The sequence below is a fragment of the Tamandua tetradactyla genome, chromosome 16 (assembly GCF_023851605.1).
Source record: "Tamandua tetradactyla isolate mTamTet1 chromosome 16, mTamTet1.pri, whole genome shotgun sequence".
In the NCBI taxonomy this organism is placed as follows: Eukaryota; Metazoa; Chordata; class Mammalia; order Pilosa; family Myrmecophagidae; genus Tamandua; species Tamandua tetradactyla.
Window position 1 is genome coordinate 3,708,223 of NC_135342.1, and position 27,895 is coordinate 3,736,117.

General features: G+C 38.5%; 1 protein-coding gene across 3 annotated transcripts; it reads left to right on the forward strand.

The window, feature by feature from the left end:
- Positions 1-154: 154 nt before the first annotated feature.
- Positions 155-27,672, forward strand: NLRP11 (NLR family pyrin domain containing 11). 3 transcript variants are annotated; one of them, XM_077133541.1, is made up of 9 exons: positions 155-431; positions 8,766-10,329; positions 11,067-11,228; positions 14,576-14,743; positions 17,242-17,412; positions 22,913-23,083; positions 24,918-25,088; positions 25,355-25,525; positions 27,453-27,672. In XM_077133541.1, the coding sequence occupies exons 1-9, from the start codon at positions 155-157 to the stop codon at positions 27,667-27,669; spliced, it is 3,072 nt and encodes a 1,023-aa protein (XP_076989656.1). In that variant the 3' UTR covers positions 27,670-27,672. The 3 variants fall into 3 exon arrangements, with proteins under 3 accessions (XP_076989656.1, XP_076989658.1, XP_076989657.1); XM_077133543.1 differs by lacking the exon at positions 24,918-25,088; XM_077133542.1 differs by lacking the exon at positions 11,067-11,228.
- The last annotated feature ends 223 nt before the right edge of the window (positions 27,673-27,895 follow it).

Sequence of the window (27,895 nt, forward strand, 5' to 3'; positions counted from 1 at the left end):
TTGTCAATTTTCAAAGGCATTTTCTATGTCAGTTTTGCAAATATTGATGCTGCTGCACAGTTTGATTCTTTGTTTTCCTCTTTATTTTGTAGAACCCATCTGCTTCTTCCTCAAGGATCCTTTCTTTCAAATTTGACATCACCAGAGGGGCAAGATGGCAGAATCAATTTCTGCTGAATTTGACCTGATGTGGTATCTAGAGAACCTCAGCAATAAGGAATTCCAGAGTTTCAAGGACAATCTTGAAAAAGTACTTAAGGTTCTCAAATTGCCAACGATTTCATGGCTTGAGCTAAGGAAGTCCAAACTAGATCTAGCTAACAAATTGACAACCTTTTATGAGGCACAACACATCTGGAATGCGATGTTCCACGTGTTTCAAAAGATCCGACGTAATGATCTCTGTGAGGACATCATCGCTAGACGAAACCGTGAGTGGGACAATCAGAAGGGCGAACGGGGATCAGGAGGTAGTCTGTAGGGAGCTTAGTGGTTTTTATAAGTGACTTCTCCATCCCAAAGACATAGCTTTCAGGCTTGGTAGCCTTAGTAGGCCAGAGGTGGTTTGGATGTAGGTAGATTCTTGTTCTGAGACTTACCTATTCTATGCCTGTTTTCTGCCTTCATTCTAAATGACTTATGAAAGTAACCAGTCAAAAGATTAGACCCATTCAAATACTGAAATTATGGTAGATCTCCAGCATGAAGCTTTTTCCAGAGAACTGTAAGATCTGTCCAAAGAAGTGTGTGGACCTATGGACAGAGGTTATAGAGAGTTAACATACTGGGTACTCTATTCAGCATAAAATTTTTATTGGCTCATTCGGTTATCATGAAACTTCTCTGAAATAGATGTGATTGTTTCTTATAATAAAAAGGGAAAACTGAAGATCTAAGAGGTTAAGAGAATATACCAAGGTCATAAATCTAGTCCAAAGTCTCTTAGATAACAAGAGCTGAATCCTAAGCAAACGTAGCTGACTTTGAATGCCAGGCTCTGTTTTTCTTCATCATTTCTGTCCCTTATACATTCTCCACTACCTGGCATGACACAAACACCCATAGGGATCGGCCAGGTAGATAAAATAAATGTGCAATGTAGCTGTCAGTTTTAGAAAACCTGTTTTTAGGCTCGTTACTATTCCTTACCTCATTATCTTTCAGACAATTACAACTAGGTTTATGGACGAAAGATTTCAGGTAGTCTTCAGCCATGGCTAAATAAATTTAGACCTCCACTGTTAAACTGCTATCCATTTTTAATAAGAGGAAATTGGTCACGGGGTTACCAGATCTGATGTGATAAGAGAAATTAGAAATCTCAAGTGTATAGTGTCTTTTGACATTTAATGATTGGTAATCATTTCAAACAAAAGAGAATGTACTTGAGGTTCAAACAAAACTGTCTCATGGGTCAGGATTGGGTTAGTGGCCCAGCTTTAAACCTCTGACATGAAACAAGAGAACACTGCCAAGTCTATGAAGTAAAATCTCATCAGCAATAGAGAAACTTGGCTGGAATATCTCATTCACTCACCTGACTTAAAAGCTGAGAATTGCTTTGACATCTGTTTTCACATTTGCCCTCAAAGATTTATTTTCTGAATATAAATATATCTTAAATTATATATATATATATATTATATATAATATATATATATATGGCATGGACTATTTAGAGAATACAAAATTAAAGTAATCTGCAATCATACTTCCCTGAGCCACATCCAATGTCAACAACTTTATCTTTCAGGGACTCCCTAGGCATGTGGGCAGACGCAAACGCATAGAAATAAGTTCCATCTTAACTCAGTTTTTATCTGCCACCTTACATCATTTTCCAATAAACTAAAAACATTAAACCTTCCCCAATCTGGAGCTCCCTCTAAGAGTTAACAACGTATCTGTTTTCACATGCATCCTTCCCAAGTCTTTACCATGAATTCATGTCAATATATCCAGATAGGAGAGTAATTTTAATGGAAGAAGTGGGGTTCTTTTATATATATATATGTATACAAAGTTTTCTGTATACTGACTTTCTCCTTCAATGTCGGGGAAACCATACTACCTGACTTTCCCCCACTATCTGAAGAACGCATTGTCTCTAATTTGTCCAGGTCTGTGCGTTACATTCCGTGAGCCTACCTGCAGTGGAGCAACTGGTGCATCAAAAATGTTTCATACTAGCTGCTTACTGGAAATGATTAGCAGTGGGGGAAGAAACAAAATCTGAGAAACTCCCTACTTTCTCATCTTCTTAGATGTTCCCTTAACCAAGGGAATCAATGCTTCTTGAGTTCCTAGATTAACATTCAAACCCTGATCCTGTTTAACAAATGCCTAATGTTGGAAAGGCTTTCTTTTTTCCTTTCTAAAGTGAAATGATATAGGTTCACTGCTCAAAATGTCAGGAAATATGTCAAAACTAATCATTCCAAATTACGTCCCCCAAATATATCTAGCATTAATACTCGACCATATTTCTAAATACATTTAGGTAATTTATAGAACATATGTCAATGTGACTTTTGAATATTTTTACTTGAATGTTCAAGTTTAGAAGTAAGCTAAAATGAAACTTAAGAAATTATATTTTATAAATATATATATATATATTTGTATGCTGTATGGTGGGGTCACATTTCATTATTTTTCCATGGGAGTATTCCATTACTGCAGCACTACTTGTTGAACTTTTTTGTTTTGCTTGTTTGTTTTGGGAGAAGTGCATGGACTGGGAATCGAACCCAGGCCTTCCACATGGCAGGCAAGAATTCTACCACTGAACCACCCTTGCACCCCCCTATACTATGTATCTTTTTAAAAATAATGAGGAAACCATTTTATCCTGAAAAGATCCTTCTGAAAAAGCTTTAAAATATTGTTGGTCATGCTTTTATCTTCTTGATTAAATTCTATAGTCGAGTCATTTCTTGCTACAATGGAAAAAATGTTTTCTTTTTTCTCCTTTGCTATTTCTTGTCCCTTATCCTTTGTGTGTCTTCACAACTTATGTAGATTTTGTATGGTCGGAGTAAATAACATTTGTTCCAAACTGCAATCACAAACATCTTGTCTGGGTTTATTTCTATATCTAAACTTAGACCGCTTATTGTAAACCATTGTGTCTTCAGTCCCAAGTAGTTCATTTCAGGGTCTTAGCTGACTAGATTTTATTGTTAATACTTCCAAAAAGTATTCATAGGTGCAGAGTAACTGGCTTAGTTGTATTTATGCTTAAGACCATTTGATTATCTTTGCACACAAATGACAACTTGGCTGACTATTCTTTTCTTCAGTTTGGCACTTATAATGTAGAAATTGATTCCATGTCTTCTGGCATTGAATGGTTTTGGAGAAATCTAAGGAAAATATGAGTTGATTTCTTCATCAGAGTTTAGTAGGAGAGTAGGAGTGCATCTCAATGCTGTTCATTCTCTAAGTTATATTTATTGATTCTGTCCTTTATTGTGGAGAATTTTCCCTCCAGCTTATATTTTATCTTCTGTTTGTATTCTCTATTTGAAGACATTAACTTTCCTTATATTCTTGTATTTTTATTTTCAATAGCTACCATTTTCTCTAATTGGCTGCATTTTATCTCCAGCCTTTAAAAATTGCCAGCAATTTAGTGTTTAGCCATGACCCTATTTCTAATATTTAGACTGAATCTGTAATGATGCTGTCTTGGGTTTTCCCCCTGATAACTCCATAATCTCCTCTTCATTCCAATTCAAGCCACTGTTTTATAGTATTGGTCTTTTGAAAGAAAATCCATATCTTCTATAGCTTGGAAGAAATAGCAGGAAGCTTGATGTTCTTTCTTGAGTGTTTCCTTTCAGTATTAATTCAGTTTTCTTCTCTATTTTTATGTTGCCAGTAGAATTTCCTTTCTCCCATTTCTTCATAACTGGCTTGAGCTCATCATGGGCAACTATGTCCAAAATGTAAAACTTTCTCTGGTAGAGGGCAAATCATCCAGAACATTCTCCCCATCTCCCTTTAGAAGCTGATGTTACAGCTCATTTTCCCCCTTTCCCCCCACTATAACTTGAGGACATCAGTGTAAAGGAGAAGAATCAACCGAGTTTGAGAGCTGAGTTTTCTAGGAGACCCAAGCTCTGCATCTTCTGTTGATGCCTTTTAAATGTCTGTACCAGGAAACCGCCTTCTTCCCTGCCACCCTCTGTTCCCGGAGTTCAGTGCCCTGGAAAGCAGCGGACTCTGTACATCCCTCCGACTTCTCTCAAAGCTTCTGTTCTCAAGGGTGCTGGGCTGCCACTTCCTCGCAGGCTGCACGTTTATCTGCTTTGTCTACTTCTCTCCACACTGAAGGTATTAAAATCTCAGATCTAAATCTTTGCTTTCTTCCCTCCTGAAATAGCTTCTTGGAGAGCAACAGCTATATAATTTGAAAAGGTTTTGGTGCCTAAAATACCAAATAACAAACACCAAAATACCAATCTACTAAAAAGTAGATTGCTAGCATTAAAAAAGCAAGTGTTGATTGGGGCACTAAAACGTGAGCATTGGCTGTGGAACAGAGAAGGTGGTAGAAGACGGGTGGGCCTGGAAGAAGCATTTAATGAAGACTGAACGTTGTCTGAGAAACATTAAAATGTGGAGGAAAAGAAACCCTTGCTTTGTAGTGGTGCAAAGTTCGGCCCAATTGTTGCCTGAAGTAGTGTGGAAAGTTGGAAATGTACATAATGAATTTGAAGGTAAGGAGAGTAGAATGAAATTGTGGCCTGGTTTCTTCTCTTGTGATAAAAGGAGAGATGAGAGAAACAAAGAACAAGGTTAAGTTTTTGAGTTGAAATGAGAAGGTTCTCAGGGCATAGTATATGTATATGTATAGTATAGTATAACATACATACATATATATATACAAAGCAAAGAAATAAAAAAGCAATAGTTTTCAAAACACTCTTCAAAAAGTGGTTATAGGACAGATCCCAGAGTTTGTCATGGGCTACCATACCATCCTCTTCATATTTTTTCTTCTAGCTGCTCTAGAATATAGGAGGCTAGAAGGCTTAAATACTTTATCATGACAATTGACTTTTTCTTCCTACTTTTATTGTGAACAATATCATGTATACAAAAAAGCTATAAATTTCCAAGCATAGCACCACAATTAGCTGTAGACCATATTTCAGAGTTTGACATGGCATACAACTCCACAATTTTAGGTTTTTACTCTTAGCTGCTCTAAAATACTAGAGACTAAAAGATATCAATTTAATGATTCAGCATTCATATTCATTTGTTAAATCCTATCTTCTATGCATAACTCACCATCACCTTTGATCTTTCCATACTTCTCTTTGGGGTTATTCGGGCTATGGCAATTCTAAATTTTTGATATTAGAAGGGTCTGTCACTAATATGGGGTAGGGAGATGGAACTAGCTGATGTTCTGGAGAGGCTGGGCTAGGTGTCAGGACTTCTTTGGACCAGGGACCCATCTGGAGGTTGTAGGTTTCTGGAAAGTTACTCTAGTGCCTGGAATCCTTGTGGAATCTTATATATTGGCCTAGGTGTTCTTTAGGATTGGCTGGAATGGTCCTGGTTGGGGGTTGCCAGGTTATGATAGGTAGCAAGGTCTACCTGAAGCTTGCATAAGAGCAACCTCCAGAGTTGCCTCTCGGCTCTATTTGAATTCTCTCTGCCACTGATGCTTTATTAATTATACTGCTTTTCCCCCTTTTGGTCAGGATGTAATTGTTGATCCCATGGTGCCAGGTCTGGATTCATCCCTGGGAGTCATCTCACACTTCACTAGGGAAACTTTCATTCTTGGATGTCATGTCTAGGGTGAGATTTTAAAACCCTTTAAAACTTCAGGAAGACTTAGGGTGGTACCTTATAGACAAAAAACCACTTACAGACCCCAAGGGCATGTTCATAGGACTTCTCCTTTAATAGTTAGGGCTTCTATAATCTTGATGGTGTTTGTCCTACAGAAGCATTATAGAGTGGAGACGAATTCATGTGTAAGATTTTGGGATATGGCTTTTGTCCACTAAAATGGATTACAAATGGATCTCTAAGAAGCTCATAAGAGTTTAGAAAAACCTTGGAGTGAAAATGACACATACAATATATAATGAAGAAAAGCTTTTGTACCCCTTAAGTTCTATGAGCAAGAAATAGTCTGATAACTACTAAGCTACAAAATGGGGGCCCCCTTTAATGGAAAAGGAAGGGTGACCTAGGGAAGAGATGAGGTCCTAGTGGGTTCCATTAAGAGCCATGGGGGCTCCCAGGAAGCAAGAATGGGTCTTAATAGTGAAACTGGCAATATGTGCCTGGCTGGATCTCAGAATAGCCCTAGAGGAATGACTGCTTTCTGCTGTCTACCTTCACTCTCCTTTTAAAATGGGATCACCTAACTCTGCAACATTACTTTAGTTTGAGTGTGGAGGGAACACACAAATCACTTAGCTCATATATCTTTATAGCAAGTGCATCCAAATGCAAAGAGCTTCATCTGTCCCTGGAAGAGTTGAGACCCTGGACCCCAACCCGGAGACATTAACAGCTAAGACTGCTTTGGGAGGGGGCGTCTTGGGAGTAGGTAAGGGTTTGTATATAGAGGAAAGGTTGTGGCCAAAGGGCAGTATGTGGCTGTTTGAAAATGTCTGCAAATTCTTTGATATTCCTTACCTTGAAAGAAGGCATCTATGTCTCTTCCCTTTGAAGCCAGAGCGGCATTGACAGTTTTGGCTAAAAAGAGTATGGCAGAAGGTAGATATAGGCTCCAAAGTGATTGAGCTTCCACCTTTGCTCAGTGGAACACTGGACTTGGTCCTCTGAGCCATTGTATAAGGAAGCTCAACTAACCTGAGGACCACATGTTGCAAGTGAGCCAAGCCACATGGCAGTGGTAACTTGAATAATGTCTCCTCTTGATTTTGGAAGTGTCTAAGCCATTGGTTTCTCAAATATTCCTTCTATACTTTCCTTTGTCCCCCCCCCCCCTTTTTGGAACTGTAATTAAATGTATTTTGTACTCATATTCTTTTTTTGCTGATATTTCTTTTTTTTTATTATTAATTAACAGAAAAAAAGAAATTAACCCAACATTTAGAAATCATACCATTCTACATATGCAATCAGTAATTCTTAACATCATCACATAGATGCATGATTGTACTCATATTCTTTGATGTTATCACAGTTCCATGATGATCTGATCAGCTTAGTGATCTTTTCTCTGTTTAGATACTTCTATTAACCATCTTTGTACAACTAATTCTTTCTCATGCTATGAGTCATCTGTTATTAATCCTTTTCAATCTTCATTTTGAGTTTTGTATATTTTGGTTTAGAGATTTCATTTGATTTTTACCTTTTACCTTCCATATTTAGCTAAGATTCTGTCTACTCATTTTGACCTTTCTTCTAAATAGCATTTCTTTCTGTTATCTTTAAAAACTATTCCAAAAGCTAGGTTATGGGGATGTATGTCTATTGATTTCTCCCTCTCCTGATTATGGATCACTGTCTTCTGCATCTTTGAATCTCTCTGTATTTTTTTATTGTATACCAGACATTGTATAAAAGAGTAAAGAAAGAAACAGGTTATTATTCCCTGAAAAGACTTGCATTTCCCTCTGCCAGGCTGTTTAGGTTGCCTAGAAGAGCTGGAGTAAGGATGGGTGAGTTGTCACTTGATCAGTTGAGGGTGTGTTCAGCTTCATTCTGGCATCAGGACACTCTCCCCTGGGGAGAGCTGGACCTGCCACATCCTGGTCTGCGTACCAGCCCAGGCTCAGCTATGAAAGGTTGGGTGTTTTCCTTATTACAGAATTTCATCTGCAAAAATAGGGTCTCTTTTCTGTCTTTCCTTGCCCCAGAGATAAAAGCAGCTTCAGGTATCTGTTCATAAAGGAAGGGTTTATCTCCTTCTGGGTGTTCATTTATTTAGTTTCATTTTTGTAACTGTAGCCCTATGATATCTTTTTTTTTTTTTTTTTTTTTTTTTTTTTTTTTTTTAAAGGAAAGACAGAGAGAAGGAAGGAAGGATAGAAGGAAGGAAGGAAGGAAGAAAGGGAAACATCTTTAAACATTTTCTTGTTTTTATTGTATTTTGTTTTTCCGTTTTTTGTTACATGGGCTGGGGCCGGGAATCGAACCGAGGTCCTCCGGCATAGCAGGCAAGCACTTTGCCCGCTGAGCCACCGCGGCCCGCCGACCTATGATATCTTTAAATATGTTACTCATTAAATAATCAGATTTTAAATAATTGTATTTCATAAACAAAAAATAAGAAACATTAATGTGTGACTAATTGTTGTTAAAGTCATAGGTGAAATAGCTATCTGCTTTGAGTTAAGTATATACTAGGAAACAGTATCTGAACTCAGGAAATATTCTCAAATGAAAAAGTCAATTTAACATGAAATGTCTTTTTTACTAAATGTAAAAACAGAATTGACAGAAGGCTATAAGATGTGAAACCACAACAGGAGGAAATAATTAGGCCTTCCTGGTGCTGAGATAAATGTTAGGAAGTCCTTTGAAGAAGGAATAAACAGTGGTAAGATATCTGGAGATTCTGTTTTATCGATGAATTATACATTCTGTAACTATCAATGAAATCTAGGTTTATGCAATGTTCTTCTAAAACAATATCATAGTATACATGTTTGTACCTATCTCTGTCAGTGAATGCTTGCAAGTAGAAAGCTGAATGAAATTTTTTAAGTATTTTGAGCTCTTATCTGTGTTGTACATTTCTTCTACCTGGTACTTAGGTAACAAAGAGAGACATAAAGTTGTCATGAAGGAAAGATTCCTACTGCACTGGAGAGAACACATTTTTCCATGTGTTGATGATGAATTCTTTATTGAAATTGCAGCAGAAACTATTAACATAATTGACTTGAAATATAATCCTGAGGATACTTTGCCATCAAATGACCTTAATATACTCCTGGTGGGAGATAGAGCATCTGGAAAAACAATGCTTCTAAAAAAGATAGTGCTGGAGTGGGTAAATGGTAAAATTTGGAAGGATGTCATCTCATACATTGTTTATATCACATCTGATGAATTAAACCAGATGACCAAGTCTAGCTTGGTTGAACTAATCTCTAAGCACTGGCCCAGTGGCCTGGCTCCTGTTGCTGATATCCTATCTGATCCCAAGAAGCTCCTGTTCATCCTTGAGGACTTGGACAACCTAAATATTACCTTAAATATAGATGAGTCCACTTTGTGCAGCGACAGCAGGCAGCAGGTATCGGCCTCAGTACTCCTTGTCAGTTTGCTGAAAAGAAAAATGGCTCCAGGTTCCTTATTCCTTATCTCGTCAAGGCCCAATCGTCAGGCTGCCTTGAAAGCCTTCATGAAGGACACAGATTTTTCTGTGAGGCTGGAGCTCTCGGATGAAAAAAGGCAGAAGTATTTTAATCTATTCTTTAAAGACGTGGATAGAGCTACCAAGGCCCTCAGACTTGTGCAGGAGAATGAGGTGCTTCTGTATCTGTGCAGAGTCCCTGTCGTGTGCTGGATCACGTGCAGCGCACTGCGTCAGGGAATGGACGAGGGGCATGACATCAAGCTCGCCTGCGAAACGCTCACTGACATTTATGCCCATTTTCTTGCCAACACATTGACATCGGAAGCTGGCATGACTGTCGAGCAGCATCTAGTCCGCCTGGGACGCCTGTGTTCTCTGGCTTTAGAAGGACTGATTCATGACACACTGGAGTTTAGTGGTGAGGATCTCATGAGTGTTGGGTTTACTGAGGCCGAGGTCTCTGTATTGCAGTCCATGAAGATTCTCATGAAGAGTGGCAAACGTGAAAACCACTACATGTTCATACATTTGAGCGTCCAGGAGTTCTGTGCAGCCATTGGGTATATGATGGCACTGTCTGAGTGCCAGCTCCCCTCAGCCAAGAAAGAAGATAAAGATAGAAGGGAAAGATACAATGACTTTAGTCCAATACTAAATTTCACATTTGGTCTTCTTAATGAAAAGAGGAGAAAAATTCTTGAGACATCCTTTGGCTGTAAACTACTAACAAAGGACGTCATGCAGTACTTTCTACAGCAAACAAAATGTTTGGGTGATAATCCAAGAGCCGTAATACACCATCTACCTTTGTTTCACGCCCTCTTTGAGAATCAGGAAGATGAACTTGTCGAACAAATAATGGGCTTTTTTTTAGAAGCTACTATTTTTATTCAAGAAAATAAAGATCTGGTAGTTTTTCTATATTGTCTGAAGCACTGCCACACTCTCAAGAAACTTAGGTTGTGTGTTCAAGGCATCTTAACGCAAAAGCAGGCCAACATGAGGCTAACATCTAGGTGAGTTTTTTTAAAAAATTTCTGTTCTTTCCTTTATTCTTAAAATCTGCCATAAATTCCACTGCCTATTGACTATAATAAGACTGAAACCAAAGGCCACGCAGAGCTTTCTCTCCAATCTACTCTCTACCTGGACCGGTGACTTTAAAAAAAATTCTCTGCTTCAGTTTAACCCAGAGTTTCTGGGTTAGACCTTAGCATCACTGACATTTTGCACCAGATAATTCTTCCTGGGAGGCTTTATTGTGCCTTGTAGGATGTTCTGTGGAATCTCCAACTCTACCCACAAGAGGCCAATAGCACCTCCCAGTTGTGACAACCAAAAGTGTCTTCATCCATTGGCAATGTCCTCTAGGAGTGCCATTTCCCCTGATTGAGAAATACTAGTTTACACTGGTTTCTTCAGATCTATTGTGTGCATTCCTGAAATAATCATTATACATTATGTAAGGGTGTTCATAGCATATAAAACACAGTATTTATCAATATTCATTTATTTTACTATACAACTTTTTCACATTAGAAAGCATCAAACTTGGTAATATTTTGCCTGTCTACAGTCTCCAACTATCTGCATTTGTTTTTCATACCTGACTATGCTTTATTTCTTCTTGGCTAGTATTAGCCTAAGTAGAACCACAGGTGTTTTCAACAGGATATCTTAATATACTTGTTGACTCTAAAAATTGCTAGAAATGAATTTTTCCAACAGAGAGTCATGCTTTTCTTTTGTATAGTCAAATTAGGAGCCTTGTCTATTGGAGAGATATCTGCTCTCTACTCCACACTAAGAAGAACCTCCAGGAGCTGGAAATCTGTAACAGTGATCTTGACAGCACTTCAGAAAGGATCCTGTGTAAAGCACTGGGACATCCCAGCTGTCAACTTCAAACCCTCAAGTAGGTATCAGACCAATCTTCACTTTAGAGGCTCCACCAGGAACATCACTACTCTCTTCCTCCTCTGAGAGAGGAAAATAATGATTACCCCATGCGATAAAAGTAACGCTGGGTGTGGAAATTAAGGTAGAGGGAGTGTATCTCAAAGCAGACTTTGTTTGGGGTGGGGGCACCTGAAGTCTCTGGGAATGGTTTCAGAAAATAGCTTATTCAGAGGCTGATGGATGGATCATAGGTTGCTTAGTTGAAAGGGGGAGAGAAGGTATATAGCTCTGGACTATATTCAAGTACATAGAATAGTTCCCTTGTTCCAAAAAGTGGCTTAAGAATGTAAAGCTTCATTTTCTGCACACACGAAAAGTCTGGAGTTAGGAAGACTGGCCAATATACTTCCAGGTTCGTCGGAGACCTGAGCCATCTCTGTACATCTGCTCAGCCCTCCTCTGTGCTTTTATTGCCGAGATGGCCTTGGGTCACAGCAGCTACTGGGACCCCTGTCTTCGAGGCAGGAAGCAGAAGAAAGGGGAGAAAAGGAAAACATGCAAGATACAGACGCTCCCTTGATGGGAGCTTTCTAGAACTCTTCTATGTATCACTTTTGCCCTTATCGCATTGATGTATTCATCTGGTGATCACATGGCTTCACATAACTTCAAAGTGGACCAAGAAATCAGTCTCAAATCTTGCAAGCAGTGAGAATAAAAAAAGGAGTTATTCTAAGGAAGACAGGGAAAATGGGAAGAGGTAGGTGTCTAATACTTTCTGCCCCATAAGTGTGTTAGAATCAGTTGAAGAAAATAGCTGTACTCGCCCAAGGAAAGACTTAGAGAAACTTATCTTTGTCTGAGTTTATAGTAGCTTGACAGGGAATGCTACCAGAGCGTTCAATACAACCTAATGTAATGGAATGTCTCAGGTTCCTAGAGGCCCATGGAGTAGATTTAATTTGGTTTAAAAACAAAACTAGCATCTGAAGCAAAGTAGGCCTTAAGGCACTTGGGATATATCAATGGGAGTGGGTGGTGGTGGTGAGTGTCCTTTCTCCTGTAAGGAGAGACATAAAGTGGCCAAGCTTAACAAATGCTGTTTGAGGGTAATAGTACTATGGGGAAAAAAAACAATACAGAAAGGTCAGAAGTTTAAGGGGTTGCTTGAGTGGTGGTGGGAAAAGGATGTAGGGTCAATAATCTCCATAGAGAAGGTAAGACTTGAAGACTTGAATGAGAGGGAAAAAATGAGCCAAATGACCATTTGGTCATAGAATATTCCTGATAGGAGGGATCACTGGAGCGAAGACCTGGTATGTTCAGAGAAACTCAGATCACGTAGCTTTCTGCAGTGTGAAGGAGGGTGTTAGAATTTCCCAGGTATGTGACTTGTAAGCCACTGTGTGGGGCCTGGTGTCCTTTTTTTTTCTTTTTGAGTGAGGACTTGTTGAAAGGTTTGGAGTGCAGGTGACAGAGGAGACTTATTTTGTCTACTGTATAAAGTAATGGGCTTCAGAAAGCCAGGTAGAGTCGGGGAAATCAGGGATTGTTTGTCTTCCAGAAGAGAGTAATTGGTAGATCTGGCTAGGGTGGAAGTAGTTGGGGTTGGTAGGTGGCAGAACTTGAGTATGTTCTGGTAGGGGCTAATTCCTTGATGGATTTGATGTGGAGCTTGAGAGAAAAGAGTTGAGAATTTTTGGACTGAATAATTGGCAGGATAGAATTGCCGCTGAGATAGGGAGAAAATGGGAGGGATACATTTTCTTTGTAAGTCTGAAGTTGACCTTAAAGCTGAGATGTCTGTTAGACTTCCAGGTGATACCGAAGTATTCTTGGGATGAAGATAAAATTCACGTGTCTTTCGTGTATGTCTGTGCTATGTAAATATATAATAAAGCCACCAACTAATGAGTTCACAGAGGGTGATAACTGTGGCAGTGACAAGATCCAAGGACTTATCCCAAAATTCTCCAACTGGGGAGAAAAAAACAGGGACCAGTGAAGGAGGTTGGAGAATAGGTACTAAGTTAGGAAAAGAAGACTGTGACATCCTTAAATTCAAATGAGGTATGTGTTAAGAAGGAAAAATCAACACTGTCGGATGTTTAGCTGCTCAAAGATTCATCATTTAGGCTGGGTATTAAAAGGGTTTTCCAATGTGCTGTGCATTCAGGCTTATCAGAGTCCTTGGTCTTAAATCACTTCTCTAAAGGATAATTTATCCTTCTCTGAAATTTATCTCTGAAGGATAAATTTCTGCAATATTTTTCATGGCACATTATTCCCCCCCCCCCATATTTTTTTTTATTAGTGAAGCTGTGGGTTGACAGAATAACTGTGCATAAAATATAATTCCCAAACACCACCACCCACTTGCATTGGAGTGGGAGCACATTTTTATAGTTGTAATACAGTCCATGATTTAACTTGGGGTTCAGTTTTGAATAGTGCATTTCATGAATTATTTTTTAAATTGTTACCATATATATAATCTAACATTTCCCCCTCTTAATCACATGCAGACATCTATCTCAGTGCTGTTGATCGCAGTCATAATGCTGTGATGCCATTACTACCATCCTTACTAAAACATGCCTCTCATTCCAAGTAGGAGCCTCTACGCTGTAAGCCTTAAATTCTCATTTCTGAGCCTCGCTTCATACCCTGGCAACCTATATTCTAGATTCTGACCCTATGAGTTTGCGTGGCACTTCTCCCGTTTGACTTCCACTTGCTTCGACGGTAACTGGCTTGAGGGAGCCTCTCCAGACCTGGGAGTCCTGAGCCCATCAGTGGGGCCCGAGGGCTGTTGGTGAACTCCCAATTCTCCCCCCATGTATCCCTTCCAGAGGTGGTGACCGAAGCTGTTGTCCTGATACGTCGCTTCAACTTTCAAGGGGATTTAAGAAGAACCCTGGGAATTGTCCTCAACTCTTTTTCACACCCCATATGAAACCAACTAACAAATCCTAATGTTGAAATTCTGATTTGAGCTGTCTTCTATTCTATTACCGACCTGACTGAAGCTTCCATCACTTCTTGTCTGGATGCTTGCAAAGTCTTTCTGCCTGGTCTTTTCACACAAGTAGTGCAGGGTCACTTGTGGGTACCGCTTAAGGAAAGTCATGACAAAGACCAGGAATATTATTTCCAAGACAGCCTGACCTCAGTACTAGCAGAGGGCCTCTGTCCTGACCGGGAACCTAAAGATCTTCAACTGATGACGAGTATGTGAGAAAACAAGCAACCGCTGGAGTCTATTCTGGGCTGAGTTGGGTAAGGCAGGGAAAACTGTGACCAGGATGGTCACCCTCTGTGTGTGACCTTTGCTTTAACGTTCCCATCACTCGCCTCCTCCAGGCTCACACATTTCCCTGTCAAGTCCAGATTTGAAGACTTGTTCAAGGCTATCATTCACAACCAGAATCTGATGCACCTGAGTCTGAGTCACATCTGCATTTCCCAAAGGATGTTCTTGCTTCTGCATGAGGTCATGGAAAATCCGATGTGCAACATACAGCATCTGAGGCAAGTCGCTACCTGGCTATTATGACTGTTCATTGTTTGAGAAGGGAATGGCTGTGTTTTGATATATAGAAGTGACCTTTTATTTATTTATCTTTCATTATTATTATTTTTTACATGGGCAGGCACCGGGAATCGAACCCGGGTCCTCTGGCATGGCAGGCAAGCTTTCTTGCCTGCTGAGCCACCGTGGCCCACCCTAGAAGTGACCTTTTAGATCATACCTGGATCTCTCCTTGCTGTCACTAGTTCCTTGATGATTTTGAGCATGCAGATTATTTCCCTCTTATCAACACGCTTCCCATCACATGGGTAATCTCAATTTCTGTGTAGGTGATCCCTTCTATAACTCGTCTTCTCTTTCCTTTGACCTATAACCCCCAATATTCCAGTCCTTTTGCCCTTCCTGTGGCACAGATCTCCATGGTCAAACCTAGAGCAGGGCTGTCTAATAGCAAAATAATGCGAGCCACAAAGAAAATACGTTTTCATAGCCCCATTACAAAAACAAAGGGAAACAGGCAAAATAAATCTTGCTATGTTTTAATCAACCCAACATACATTATACACTCTGTGATCAATAGAAATATTAGATTTACTTTCCTTTTATTTCTCGTATGGCCATCAGAATCCAATGTGTATTTTATCCTTTCAGAGCTCCCTCATTCTGAAGCTAAATTTTCATCTGAAATATGTGATCTCTAGTTTGATTTCATAAAGTTTACAATTGCAAAAGTAGAGTCACCATAGTAAACTCATTCTAAATTTACTCGTTTTCCAATAATTGAATCAAGAATACTTTTTAAAACTTGAATATTGAAATCAGAGCCTCGGTTGTACTACTCATACTTCAAGTGCTCCGTAGCCATATGTAGTAGTGGTTCCCATTTTAATAGCACAGCTCTATACCTTATCTCAAATAATAGCATTCCAACTTTAGTCTAATTTCATGCACCCCAAGTTCCAAATGGCACCTCCGGTATTTCCAGGCAGATCTCTCTAGGATGAGAACACACCACCAGTCTTTACTTCCGCTGGGTCCTTCAGTTATTTTACTCCACCAACTTTCTACTATCCTCCACCCTGCCTCATCCCTCACCTCTTTCCTATTTTTTTTAATTTATTTTTTGTTTTGTTCTGTTTTACATGGGCAGGCACTGGGAACTGAACCCGGGTCTCCGGCATGGCAAGCAAGAACTCTGCCACTGAGCCACCGTTGCCTGCCCTCTCACCTCTTTCCCAACAGAGTTTAAGTTCCATCATCTTTCATAGTCATTGCCTTAAATTATCTCACTCATACCTTCTCTAAAATACAGAGTTCTGCTTCTCGTTGTGAGCATGTGGGCACTGAATGTGCCTAAAGAAAAACACATAGCCGATGTGCACGAATCTCACTTCAGATGAATGCTCACAAACTTCCAGTGAGCCCCTGGGACTGCCCTGTAATTTTATTGCATTTCACTGGCACAGTGGTTCCCAAAGTTTTGTGCATCAGAATCTCCTGGGGAGATTATTAACAGATTTCTGGGTACTGATGCTAGAAATTGGATGGGGCCTGAGAATCTGCTAGTCTAGGGATCCAGCTCCGAGAAACACTGTCCAAGCCTGTCCTTCCCTGTGCTCCAAAGTGACCACTCCAAACTCTTCCTCTTTCCTCGAGCCTCCAGCACCATCTTCTCAGCCCCATTTTCAGCTGTTGGTTTTCTTTTTTTCTGTCAAAGTCTGAAGGGGAACTGCATGTGTTCTCGCCACAAATTCGACCATTCTATAGGCATTTGGACTACATACCTGGCCCTCACCTCTGCTGCTGTGGGTGAAGTCTCCCTGCTCTTATTAAAGGCTAAATGTTTCCAATTCTACCCTGAATTCCATCCCTCTTTCTTCCACTCAAGGACATTCCTCAATAAATTACCCTTTCTGCATCTTTCCTTTCTACTAGATTATTTCCATCGGAATACAATAAGACTACAATATTGCATACCTTAAAACCACAAACTCTCCCTTGATTCCACTTATCCTTCAAGCTATTCCTATTTCTCTTCTCCATTGACAACAAAACTCATTAAATCATCTGTCTTCTGGAATCTGTTTGTTTTACTCTCCTTTTCTCTTAAATCCAGTTAGAATTCTCTCTCCCAGCTTCCCAGAAAAAATGGTGTCTGTCCAGGCCCCCAGAGACCTCCACTTTGCCATGCCTTCATTTTGTTAAGCTTTCCCCTGGTGTTCACTCTTTCCCTTTTAAAACTATTACGTTAAGTACACTGAAGTCCATTCTTTTTGATGTGTGATTCAGTGAGTTGTGACAAATGCGTGTAGCCATCTAATCGCTACCACAAACAATTTACAATCTTGCCCAAATTTTAAGTTGGAGAACTGGTGTAGGGCATGATTAGAAGCAGGAGATTCACTTCAAGTAGATTTCGTCTCACGTGGCAGGGGCTGTCTTACAAAGAGCATGTTTGGAGGACAGGAAAGGTTCACTTTGTGGATCTCTTTTATAGCCTGATGAAATGTGACCTGAGAGATAGTGAATGCGAAGAAATAGCCTTTCTCCTCATCAGTAACAAGAAGTTGAAGCAGCTGAACTTATCCAACAATCCGCTGAGTAACGCAGGGGTGAAAATACTGTGTGACGCTCTGCTCCATCCCGAGTGCGCCCTTGAGTCTCTGGTGTAAGTCTGCTCTGACAAGTCCACCACGTAGAGGTTCGGAATTGAATTTGAATGTCCAGGCATGTGGTGAGAAGAAATGTGGTTATCATTTGAATGGGAGGGTAAAATGATAGCAAAGCCTAAGAGCTGAAAACGGTCTTCAGGGTCAGACAGGCCTAGGCCAATATTTGGATCAGCAACCAATTGGCAGCAAATTGTTGGCGACATTTATTCAGCTTTTCTCAATTTCCATTTTACCATCTGGAGAATGTGGTCATAACACTCCCAACCTTGTGACTGTGGAAAGTATTAAACGTGGGACTAAGGAGGTTTCAAACACAGCCTCTGGAGCACAGCACTGGCTTGATAAAAACTGATAGTGTTACTAACCAGAATAAGCAACTGTGGAAGCTGTCAAGTGGGATGAAGCGTGATGGAGAGTACAAGGTAGAAAGCAAAGAAAAGGAGATTTGGTGCTAGCCTGCCTTGAAATAGGGCTTTGTTTTCTAGTTTCTACTTGTTTCAAGATGGCAAGCTGTGTATTACGTACTCTTTCTCAGATCTGAGAAAGTTGCTCAAGTAGCACACTATTTCAGGTGGTTGAGGCAGGTAGAATAGTAAGGCATAAAGGTACAAAACTAATAAGGGGTAGAGAGTTGTAGGTATGACCAGGAAACAGAACAAGTTGTTCTATGTATGTTTGAGCATATAATCCCAAAAGACTGAAGAATGTAGCTCTTTTTTTTTTTCCCGTAAAAACTCACTTGATACATGTGATAATTTGAACTGAAAGGAGACTCTTTATATTTTTCTGTAGAAATACTCATGTGTTTCATTTTATATTTGTGCACATCTGGTAGTATTACATAGCAGTCTATATATGATCATTTTTTTTCCCCCAAAGACGAGGCTAGAGTGGGGGAGGAAATGGGGAGTTTGTGCTTAAATGGACCAGAATTTCTATGTGGGGCAGCAAAGTTTTGGTAATAGATGGTGGTGATGGTAGCACACATACTGAATATAATTTAACAGCACTGATTTATATTTAAATGTAGGTTAAAAGGGGAAATTTCAGGTTGTATGATTTTTAAAATATGAAATTGTTCTAAGGTATATCTGTCCTGAAAGGAATTTAGTGGGTGATTGTTGACATGAACTAATTTTATATTAAAATAAGTTATCATGAGAAAAGGGATCAGAGATCATTGGCTTAATATTCAGGCTCTAAGTAGGTATATCTTCATCTCATACATATATTTCTGTTTTCTTCTTCTTTTTAAAGCATTTATTGAGATACAATAGATATACTATAAAGTTCACTCAATTAAAGTAGGCAATTTGATGGTTTTTAGTATATTTTTAGGATTGTGCAACTAACACCAAAACTTAACTTTAGCTATTTCATCACCCTAAAAGGAAACTCCCTGTTCTCCCACCTCCACTTGCAGCTCTAGGGAACCAGTAGTCGACATTTTGTCCTCAGAGTTCAGTTTATTCTGGACATTTCATATAAATGGAATAATGCAGTATACATTCTTTTGACTGGCTTCTTTTTCTTAGTAATGTTCTCAAGACTCATCAATGCTTTAGCATGTTATTTCAGTACTCCATTTCTTTTAATGGATGAATGATATTACAATATATGGATTATACCACATTTTGTTTATCCATTCCTATGCTAACAGGAGGATTTTAGTGGTTTCTACCGTTTGGGTGTTGTGAATAGGGCTGCTATGAATATCCATATTCAAGTTTTTGTTTGAATATCTGTTTTCGCCTCATAGGAGAAGAATTGATGCCTCATGTGGTTATGTTTATCATTCAATGAGCTGTCAAACTTTCAGAGTGATAACAGCATTTTACAATCATATCATATCAGCAATGTATAGAAGTCCTACTCAACCCATATCCTTACCAACCCTCAATATTAACTGTCGTTTAAAAATTACAGCCATCCTAGCACATGTATAGTAATATCTTGTCATTTTAGTTTGCATTTCCTTACTTGCTAGCATGTTGAACATCTTTGTGTTTGGAGAAATGTTTATTCAGATCGACTGCCAATTCTTTTTTTAAAGAATTGCATTTTTATTTCTTACTGTGTTGTAGAACTCTTTGTATGTTCTGGATACAACTTTTTTATAAGACAGATGACTTGCAAATAAATATTTTCATCCAGTCTATGGGTTTCTTTTCCTGGTCCTAATGGTATCATCTGCAGCACAAACATTTTAATTTTGAAGTCTAATTATTTTCTTTTGTCACGTTTCTAGTGTCATATCCAAGAAAGCTTTGCCTAAACCGAAGTCTTCAAGGTTTTTCCCTATGCTTTGTCTTAAGACTTTATAGTTTTATTTGTTCACTTAGGTCTATGATCCACTTTCAATTAATTTTTGCATATGGGGAAAGGAAGAGCTGCAATCCTTCCTTTTCATATCAATATACATTTGTTCCAGAATCATTTGTTAAAGAATGTTCATTACCCATTGAATTTCTCTGCACCTTTGTTGAAATCAGTTGTAGGGGTTTATTTCTGAACTCTTATGTTCCATTGATCTGTGCCTATCTTTATGTCAATACTTCAGTATCTTGATCATTGTAGCTTTGTAGCATGCTTTGAATTTGGGTACGGTGACTCTTCTTACTTTTTAATATTAAAAAGGTTTTTCTCCTTAGGGGGGAAGCCTTGAGTATTTCTCAACTAAATAAGATGTTAGCCATGGGTTTTCCTTGAATGTCCTTTCTCAGGTTGAGGAAGTTCGCCTCTATTCCTGGTTTGAACGTCTTTTTAACATGAAAGCATTTTGGATTTTGTCACCTGTTTTTTCCTGCATCTATTGAGATGATTGTGGGTCTTGGCCTTTGTTTATTGATATGGCATATTGCATTATTTGATCTTCTGATAACAAATAAGCATTACTATCCTGAGAAATCCCACTTGGTCATGGTACATAACGATTTTTATATGTTGGTAGATTTTGTCTGTTAGTGTATTGCTAAGGATTTTGCATGTATTCTTTATAAGAAATATTGGTCTGTTATCTCTTCTTGTGATGTCTTTATCTGGTTTTGGTGTCAGGATAATACCAATTTTTACAGAGTGATTTGGAAAGTGTTTCCTGCTCTTCTATATTCTGTAACAGTTTGCAAAGATTTGACATTAATTCTTTAAATGTCTGGTAGAATTCACCAGTGAAGCCATCTGAGCCTCGACCTTTATTTGGATTTATTAGTATTTTTTTTGAAATACTAATTCAGTCACTTTACATGTTATCTAGTCATATTTTCTACTTCTTCAGAGTCAAATTTTTCCGCCTCATAACCAGATCCTTAAAAGTAAAATAAATTTTTATTTTTATATGTATAGAATTTAAGCATAAGAACAGTGGAAAAATGTCATTCACCTAAAGAAAAATGTCTATAAAATATAAAACCCCTGGTCATGACCAAGTCTGATAACTGGGAAATATTAATATCCTAGCGGGCTTATAGTGGTTGATTATGAAGACTTTACAACGGCAACAGGAAATTTTTTAGCTTATTTTTTGCATTTACATAAAACTAAGAAAATGAATGTAAATGGCTATACAAATGAGAACATTTTCATATCACTAGTATCAACATCAAATTAACACACCAATATGGTATTAGTCTGAGCAATCTAATTAGTAAACGTAAAAGTTTTTATAATCATTGACTAGAATCCTGTTAAAGTAGATAAAAGTTGACATTTGATTTCTTCTAATACAAAATCAATATACAACCAATCAGATCGGAAAAGAAACTGTATCAGGTATAATAAAATGTTGTCACACTATGCCTTACTAAATTTAGAGATAAGTACATTTTATAGATGAGAAAAATGTGATGTCTGGTATTTATTTCAAAATCTAGCCAGGGGAAAATCAGTGGGATATGGCAGAAACAAAACTGTCCATGAGTTGATAAATGTTGGTGAGTGATGAGTACATGAAATTCATTTTAGCCTGGTCTAATGTTGTATGTTTTAGATATTCTATAAATAATATAAATTATCTAATACTATTTTCAGATATTTGGATGGTAGGAAAATGCTCCAATGAAATAAACAAATTGAAGAATTTGACAAAAAATATTTATTAAAGCTTTTATATTACAAGTTGTTAATTTAAATGTTAGCAATAAGGCAACAATTAATCTTGGCTATGGGCAGAAAAGATAAAAGAAATACATAAAAAGAACAACAGTACTGAAGTCAATAGTGACTTAGATTTCTTTAAAATCATATGAGGGGGTGCAAGGGTAGTTCAGTGGTATAATTCTTGCCTGCCATGCCAGAGACCTGGGTACGATTCCTAGTCCATGCACTTCCCCCCAAACAAACAAAATACAACAAACAGACAAAAATGCAACAAACGGTGCTGCTATAATGGGATACTCACATGGAAAAATAATGAAATGTAACCCTTCCATACAGCATACAAAAAGAAAAAAAAAATCACGTGACAGAAACAACAGGGCCTTCAGAGACCAGACAGGCATAATTCATTAGAAGGTTAGCAGGAGCTTGTAGCAGACAGAACAGAAACCAGATTTATAAAAGGGAAAAGATGCGCCAACACTGTTGCCCATAGGTTTACAGAATTTCTGTAAAGGGCCAGATAGTAAATATTTTAGCATTCATAGAACATAATGTTCTCTGTGGCAACTTCAACTTTGCCATTACAGAGTGAATGCAGTCATGGATATGTAAACAAGTGAGTGTGGCTATGATCCCACAACACTTTACAAGCCTGAAATTTGACTTTCACAATCTTCAGTTGTCATAGAATATTAGTTTTCTCATTTTTTGACCATTTACCTTGTAAAAACCATTCTTAGCTCACATTTGTACAGAGGTGGATTTGGCCTGCCAGCCATAATTTGCCAACCCCTGCTCTAGTGAATAGTCTTAAAACAAAGGTCCTAGTTTTTAAAATAGAAGCTAGAAACCCAGATTGAAAATGAATAAACCTTCAAATATTGTCAGTAATTTCAAACTTAAACAAAACGAAACTGTGGATATCACGAAATTTTTCTATAGATCCAGAATTTTGAAGGGTTCCAGGCATGACTTCCAACTTAGCCTTTCCTCTGTTTTTTTTTTTTTTAAATTTCAATTTTGTGTGTTCATTTGTAAGCAGGAATGTAACTCTTTTAGAACCATAGCATTCTGGGATTAAACTTAACCAATAAACCATATCAAACAATGAGTAAACTCATTGGAAAATTTCTACAAGTTCATACAGCTCATGGAAGAGTTAGATTTTTTTTATTTTCATGCCCTGCTGGGCAGTATGCATTCCATGTTTCACCCTCTGCATTATTTCATTCATTCTGTCTTCTCTTCCCGGTAAGAAATTCACACGAAGAGATTGTGGGCTATGACACAGAAGGCACAGAGATGCTTGTGGGTGTTGTAAGGGTGCTTGCACACAATTCTCTTCAGGAGATTAGACTGGGTGGTTGATTTGGCACTGTCGCTGTGTTTGTTTCTCTGCAGGTTACTCTTCTGTTGTCTCACGAAAACTTGTTGCAGCTCCCTTGGGAGAGTTCTCATGATCAACAAAACCTTAAAACACTTAGATTTGAGTGTGAATTACCTACAGGATCATGGAATACTGGTTTTAACTTTGCCCATGATGTTCACAACCTGTAAATTACAGGAGCTGGAGTAAGTCTTGCCATGAGTTCCTTGGATGACTGTGTCTCTACTGTAATCATTTGAGGGGTGGAGTTGGCAACAGAAAGGAGAAAGACTTGAGCAAGTGGTGTCAGGAGTGACGAGTGGTGTTCATGAGATAGGGGAGCTTGTTCCCAGCAATATGCTGCATAACAGCCAAGGAAGGTTTATTGTCAAAATGTCATTGGTGAGAAACAGCAGAACATACACTATTCCTCAGCTCCCTATAACACAGAGAGGTGCGCCAAGCTGTGGAAAAGCACTGAAGGAGAAGGACCCCAGAGATTTATCCCTGACCTGGCTTACATATTTGCCATTGGCGTTCAGGAGCAGCCATGGGGATTATATAAATGAATGGGAATGGCTGTGTTCTAATAAAAATGTGTCTAGAGAAACAGGCAAGGGGCTGGATTTGAGTGTAGTTTGCTGTAGACACCACACTCTTTTCATGTCTACTCCTTAGTCCACCTCTAAGAGTCATCTTAAGTAGAACTTTGCATTTCTTCTAGAAGCTCCCCTAGGGCATGTAAAACCCCATAGTTATCACTCTTCATTTCCCTCTCAGTATGAAAGTAGTGGTATTATCTTTCAAAATTAATACGGTGGATGGCACACTGCTAATGTTCTGTAACTCTTGAATGAATATACTTGTTCTTCCAGAGTTATTGAATGTGTGCTAAGTGTTGGGCCATCTTCTAGGTGGTTGGGATGCGACAATGGATAGAACAAATATCCATGTCCTAAGGGATCTTGCATTTGATCTAGGAAGATAGAAAATAAAGAGGTCACATTATGCAATGTGTTCATCCAAGGGTCAGGAAAGTACAGCCCAGGGGCCAGATCTGGACTTCTACCTGTCTTTGTAAATAGGATTTTCCCAGTACATAGCTACAATGATTTCTTTACATATTATCTATTGCTGTTTTCACATTATGGTTGCAAAATTGAGTAGTTGTGACAGACTGTGGTCCACAAAGCCTAAAATATTTACTGTTTGACCCTTTCCAGCTCCCTTAGATGCTAACTATGGGTTTTTTTTTTATAAGTCAATCAGACTATGATCAGGATTATTGACTGTGGGATGTGGCAATCCTAAGCAAAGTTGGTCAATGTCAAAATCATTGAAAATGGTGCATTTGAGCAAAGACTTGAAGGAGAAAGGGAGTAAGTCACACAGAAAACTAAAGCAGGATGAACAGCCAGCACAACGGTGCTAAGATGGGAACTCAAGGAACACTGAGGAAGGCCAAAGTAATTGAAACAGTGAGTGGGACTGTAGCAGAGATGAGATGGGAGAAGAGAATGAGAAAATAAGGCGGCATTTACTGGGAGCTATGACAAAGACTTTGCTAACTTTGAGGGAGGAAAGGAACCACCTGGTATAATTTTCTTTTGCTGGAAGCCAATATCTCCAGTCTCTTCCAGTGATGTTGGTTTTTGATAGGAGTACTGAAAGAAGAAATGTCAGAAGCTTTATAAAATAATTCTTCAGATCTACAGCCTTAGTATCATAAAATGTAAATTGGAAATGTGATTTCCAATTATCTGTATCCTCAGACAAGATGTTTAAAATATCTGGCCTCAACCTCTTTGGCTATAATGTCAGGAGGATAAGAGCCTGTGACTATCATAGGAGGTATTAAGCATTAAGAGCTTATAATAAAGCCTGATGTGTTGTGAGAGACCTATCAGTGTTGATAATACTGCACCCATGTTCAGTCCCTTCTTTGCAGATGTCATAAGTAAGGACCAAAAGCATTTGTTACTTCATGATATAAAATTTTAAAACATACTCATGATGACGGCCTACATTTATCTTTTGCAGGCTGTCTGGTTGTTTTTTTAACAGTTGTGTCTGTAGAGATATTGCCTCAGTTATTGTTAACAATCAAAACCTAAGGACCCTGGAACTTGGAAGCAATAATGTAGGGGATGAAGGAGTGGAGCTCTTATGCAATGCCTTGAAACATCCAAACTGCAAACTTGAGAATCTGGGGTAGGTACCTGGTGGGAAATGTTCCCTTTTTGTAGTTCAGAAAAGCTGAAAAAGTGGTATGTACAGAAGGAAGTGGGCTGGAAAATGAGAACTCGAAGACCTAATGGCCTGGTGTTTGAAATGCTACTCAGTTGGTTTGTTAGTTGTTTCATCCCAAACAGTTAAGATTGGCATTCGGTAAATATCTAGTTCATGCTCATCCATTCAGTCTGCCACTTCTCTCCAAGGATTGGATTCTGTTTCACTTGTGCATCTCCTTGTTTCAGGCTTGAAGAATGTATGTTAACTACTGCCTGCTGTGAAGCCATTGCTTCTGTTATTATCAACAACAAAACCCTAAAAAAACTCAATCTTCTCAGGAATGAGCTGGGCGATGAAGGGATTGTGCAACTCCTTGAGGCTTTGAGACACCCAAATTGTACACTTCAGACAGTTGGGTAAGTTGTATGCTATCTTTCTTGGTGAAAGAAAGAATTCTTGGAGAATTCTGTTTTGAAGTGTTCTAGAATGTGCAAGATAATAAATCATGTTACCAACTCAACTCTCTGGGGGGAAGAAATGAGAGTATTTCCCCCTGTTGGGAGATGAAAAAAAATGTGTATGGAGTGCTTAGAGTAGATTACAATGATGAATAAATGTTGGCAATTATTTGTTACATTTGATATAGGATGAAAATTGTCCTATATTTAAGTATTTTCTAACTCCCCCCATTTTGGATATGACCTTCATTACCAGAGAAGGAAAAGCCAATATTCAGCTTCCCATTTGGTGGCTTCAAACTTAAGGCCATTAAAATCCATCTTGTAAAGCCAAGATTCTCATTCTATATTAGTTGCTATTGCCACATAGCAAATTCCCACAGTCATGGGGTTGAAAACATCACAATGATCTCCCGGCTTATAGGGGGTAGGAGTCTTCTCCAGAGTCTCTTCCAAGACTGCAATCAAGGCAATATCCAGGACTGAGGTCTCACCTGAAGGCTCAGCTATGAAAGGATTTGCTTTTAAGTTGAGGGGTTGTGGGCAGAATTCAGTTTATCAGGGACTATTGGTTGGAGGGTCTCAGGACTGAGCTCGTTCTGGGTGAAAGTCCGTCTTCCTTTCCTTGCCATGAGGATCTCTCCAAAATAGTAGCTCACTTCAAAGTGTCCAAGCTAAGAAGGCAATCATCTTAGTTAGGTTCTATAAGAGTGTTACTTCTGCCTAATTGTCAATGATATCCCATCATCTTTAGCTATTCTATTGATTAGAAGCAAATCACAGGTTTCTCCTTCACTCAAGACAAGGGAATCACACAAGGGTGTGAATGATACAAGATGGAGATTGATGACAAACATCTTAGAAGTTGCCTACCACAAATTCCATTCATACTCTGCTACAGAACTAGAAACTTCTGACTATATTTAACATTCCTTTTTATCTGCCTTATTTTCTTGAAGGAAAACAATATCCAAGTTAGTGAGGATTCAAGTAAAGACTAAATACAAACATCCTAGATTTACCCATTAATCAAGTACATAAAGGGCAACTCATTTACCCTTTGTCTGCAGTTTTCTCAAATAGAAAAATGTGCTTTGGACCACTATTATTTTACCTTTTCCCCAAAGGATACTCATCCATCAACATTGATATTGAGTCAAAGTATGCAGGGAGGGACCCATAAAAACATTGCAACCTTTCCCATATCCTTTATTTTTTTTATCTTTCTGCATGGCTCTTATTTTCAAGCATTCCATGTCTTCTGTTCATTATCCATCTACTTCCATTAGAAGATAAACTCCATAATGGCAGGGGTTTTATTTTCTTCAATGATGTTTCCTAACACCTGTATTTCAGATTATAAAGGTATCTGCACCTACATACTAATGGAGACACGCATATACAGAGAGAACATAGAAAAAATAAGTGATTATGAATCCCCATTCTTGATTTGAAGAAGCTATACCAAAAGTTTTGAGCATGGGCTTCTGAGTGTGTACCCTGTCTTCTCCAGCCATGTAAATATATTTAGGTTAAAAATTTGGATCCTTTATGTTGTATTCTATAAAATCACTATATTAATGGTATTGTCTATGAGCATATAATCATATGCTTGTAAAATATTACTTACATAGCACCAGTGATTATAACTAAACTTTGATCTGTTCTCCCAATAGAATGCTTGATTTATGCTCCGGAGCTTAATGGAGAATATTCTCTCTACTGAAAGGGAGGGTTTTGAGCCTAAAGCAGATTTTCTTTTTCCTGATGGGCAGCACAAGAGACTCCAGGAATGTTCCAAGAATGGCATATGGTAAAGTTATTAAGGCAATAAAGCTGAAATATAATATGTAGAATTAACATAATTCCCCCTCTATCTCAATAGGCTTCAGATAAGTGACGTCAGTCCAGAAACCCTGAAATTGCTGATGGCTGTGAAAGAGAAAAACACAAAGCTGGTCTTGGTGACTCAATCTTGGGCTGGAAAGAAAGGCAGAAAACTCAGTCCAAAGTTTGATTCTTTGAGTCTTTCTTGGGCAGAACCAACAATAAGCAGCCATATTTGGCATTTGATCTCTTTCACAATACCCAGGAAGTTCTGACACATGGAGGGCCAACTGTAGTTTTGTGGAAACCCAGTCAGTCAATCTCTATGCCACAATCACTGGGTGTAGGACATTGTGATGATTTCTCACTTTGTTTTGTCTATATGTGTTGGGACCTTAGACAAGTCAATGACTTTCTTTGTATAATTCCCACACTGTACCACAAGAGTATTTAAAGTAATAAAGAGCTAGAATGCATTGAAAAAAAAAAAGTACATAGCAT

Excerpts from the sequence above, each read along its gene's own strand:
- NLRP11 (XM_077133541.1), top strand. The coding sequence starts at position 155 with ATGGCAGAATCAATTTCTGCTGAATTTGACCTGATGTGGTATCTAGAG. Across the intron at positions 432-8,765 it reads CATCATCGCTAGACGAAACC|GTAACAAAGAGAGACATAAA; the intron begins GTGAGTGGGACA and ends CCTGGTACTTAG. Across the intron at positions 17,413-22,912 it reads TGCGCCCTTGAGTCTCTGGT|GTTACTCTTCTGTTGTCTCA; the intron begins GTAAGTCTGCTC and ends GTTTCTCTGCAG.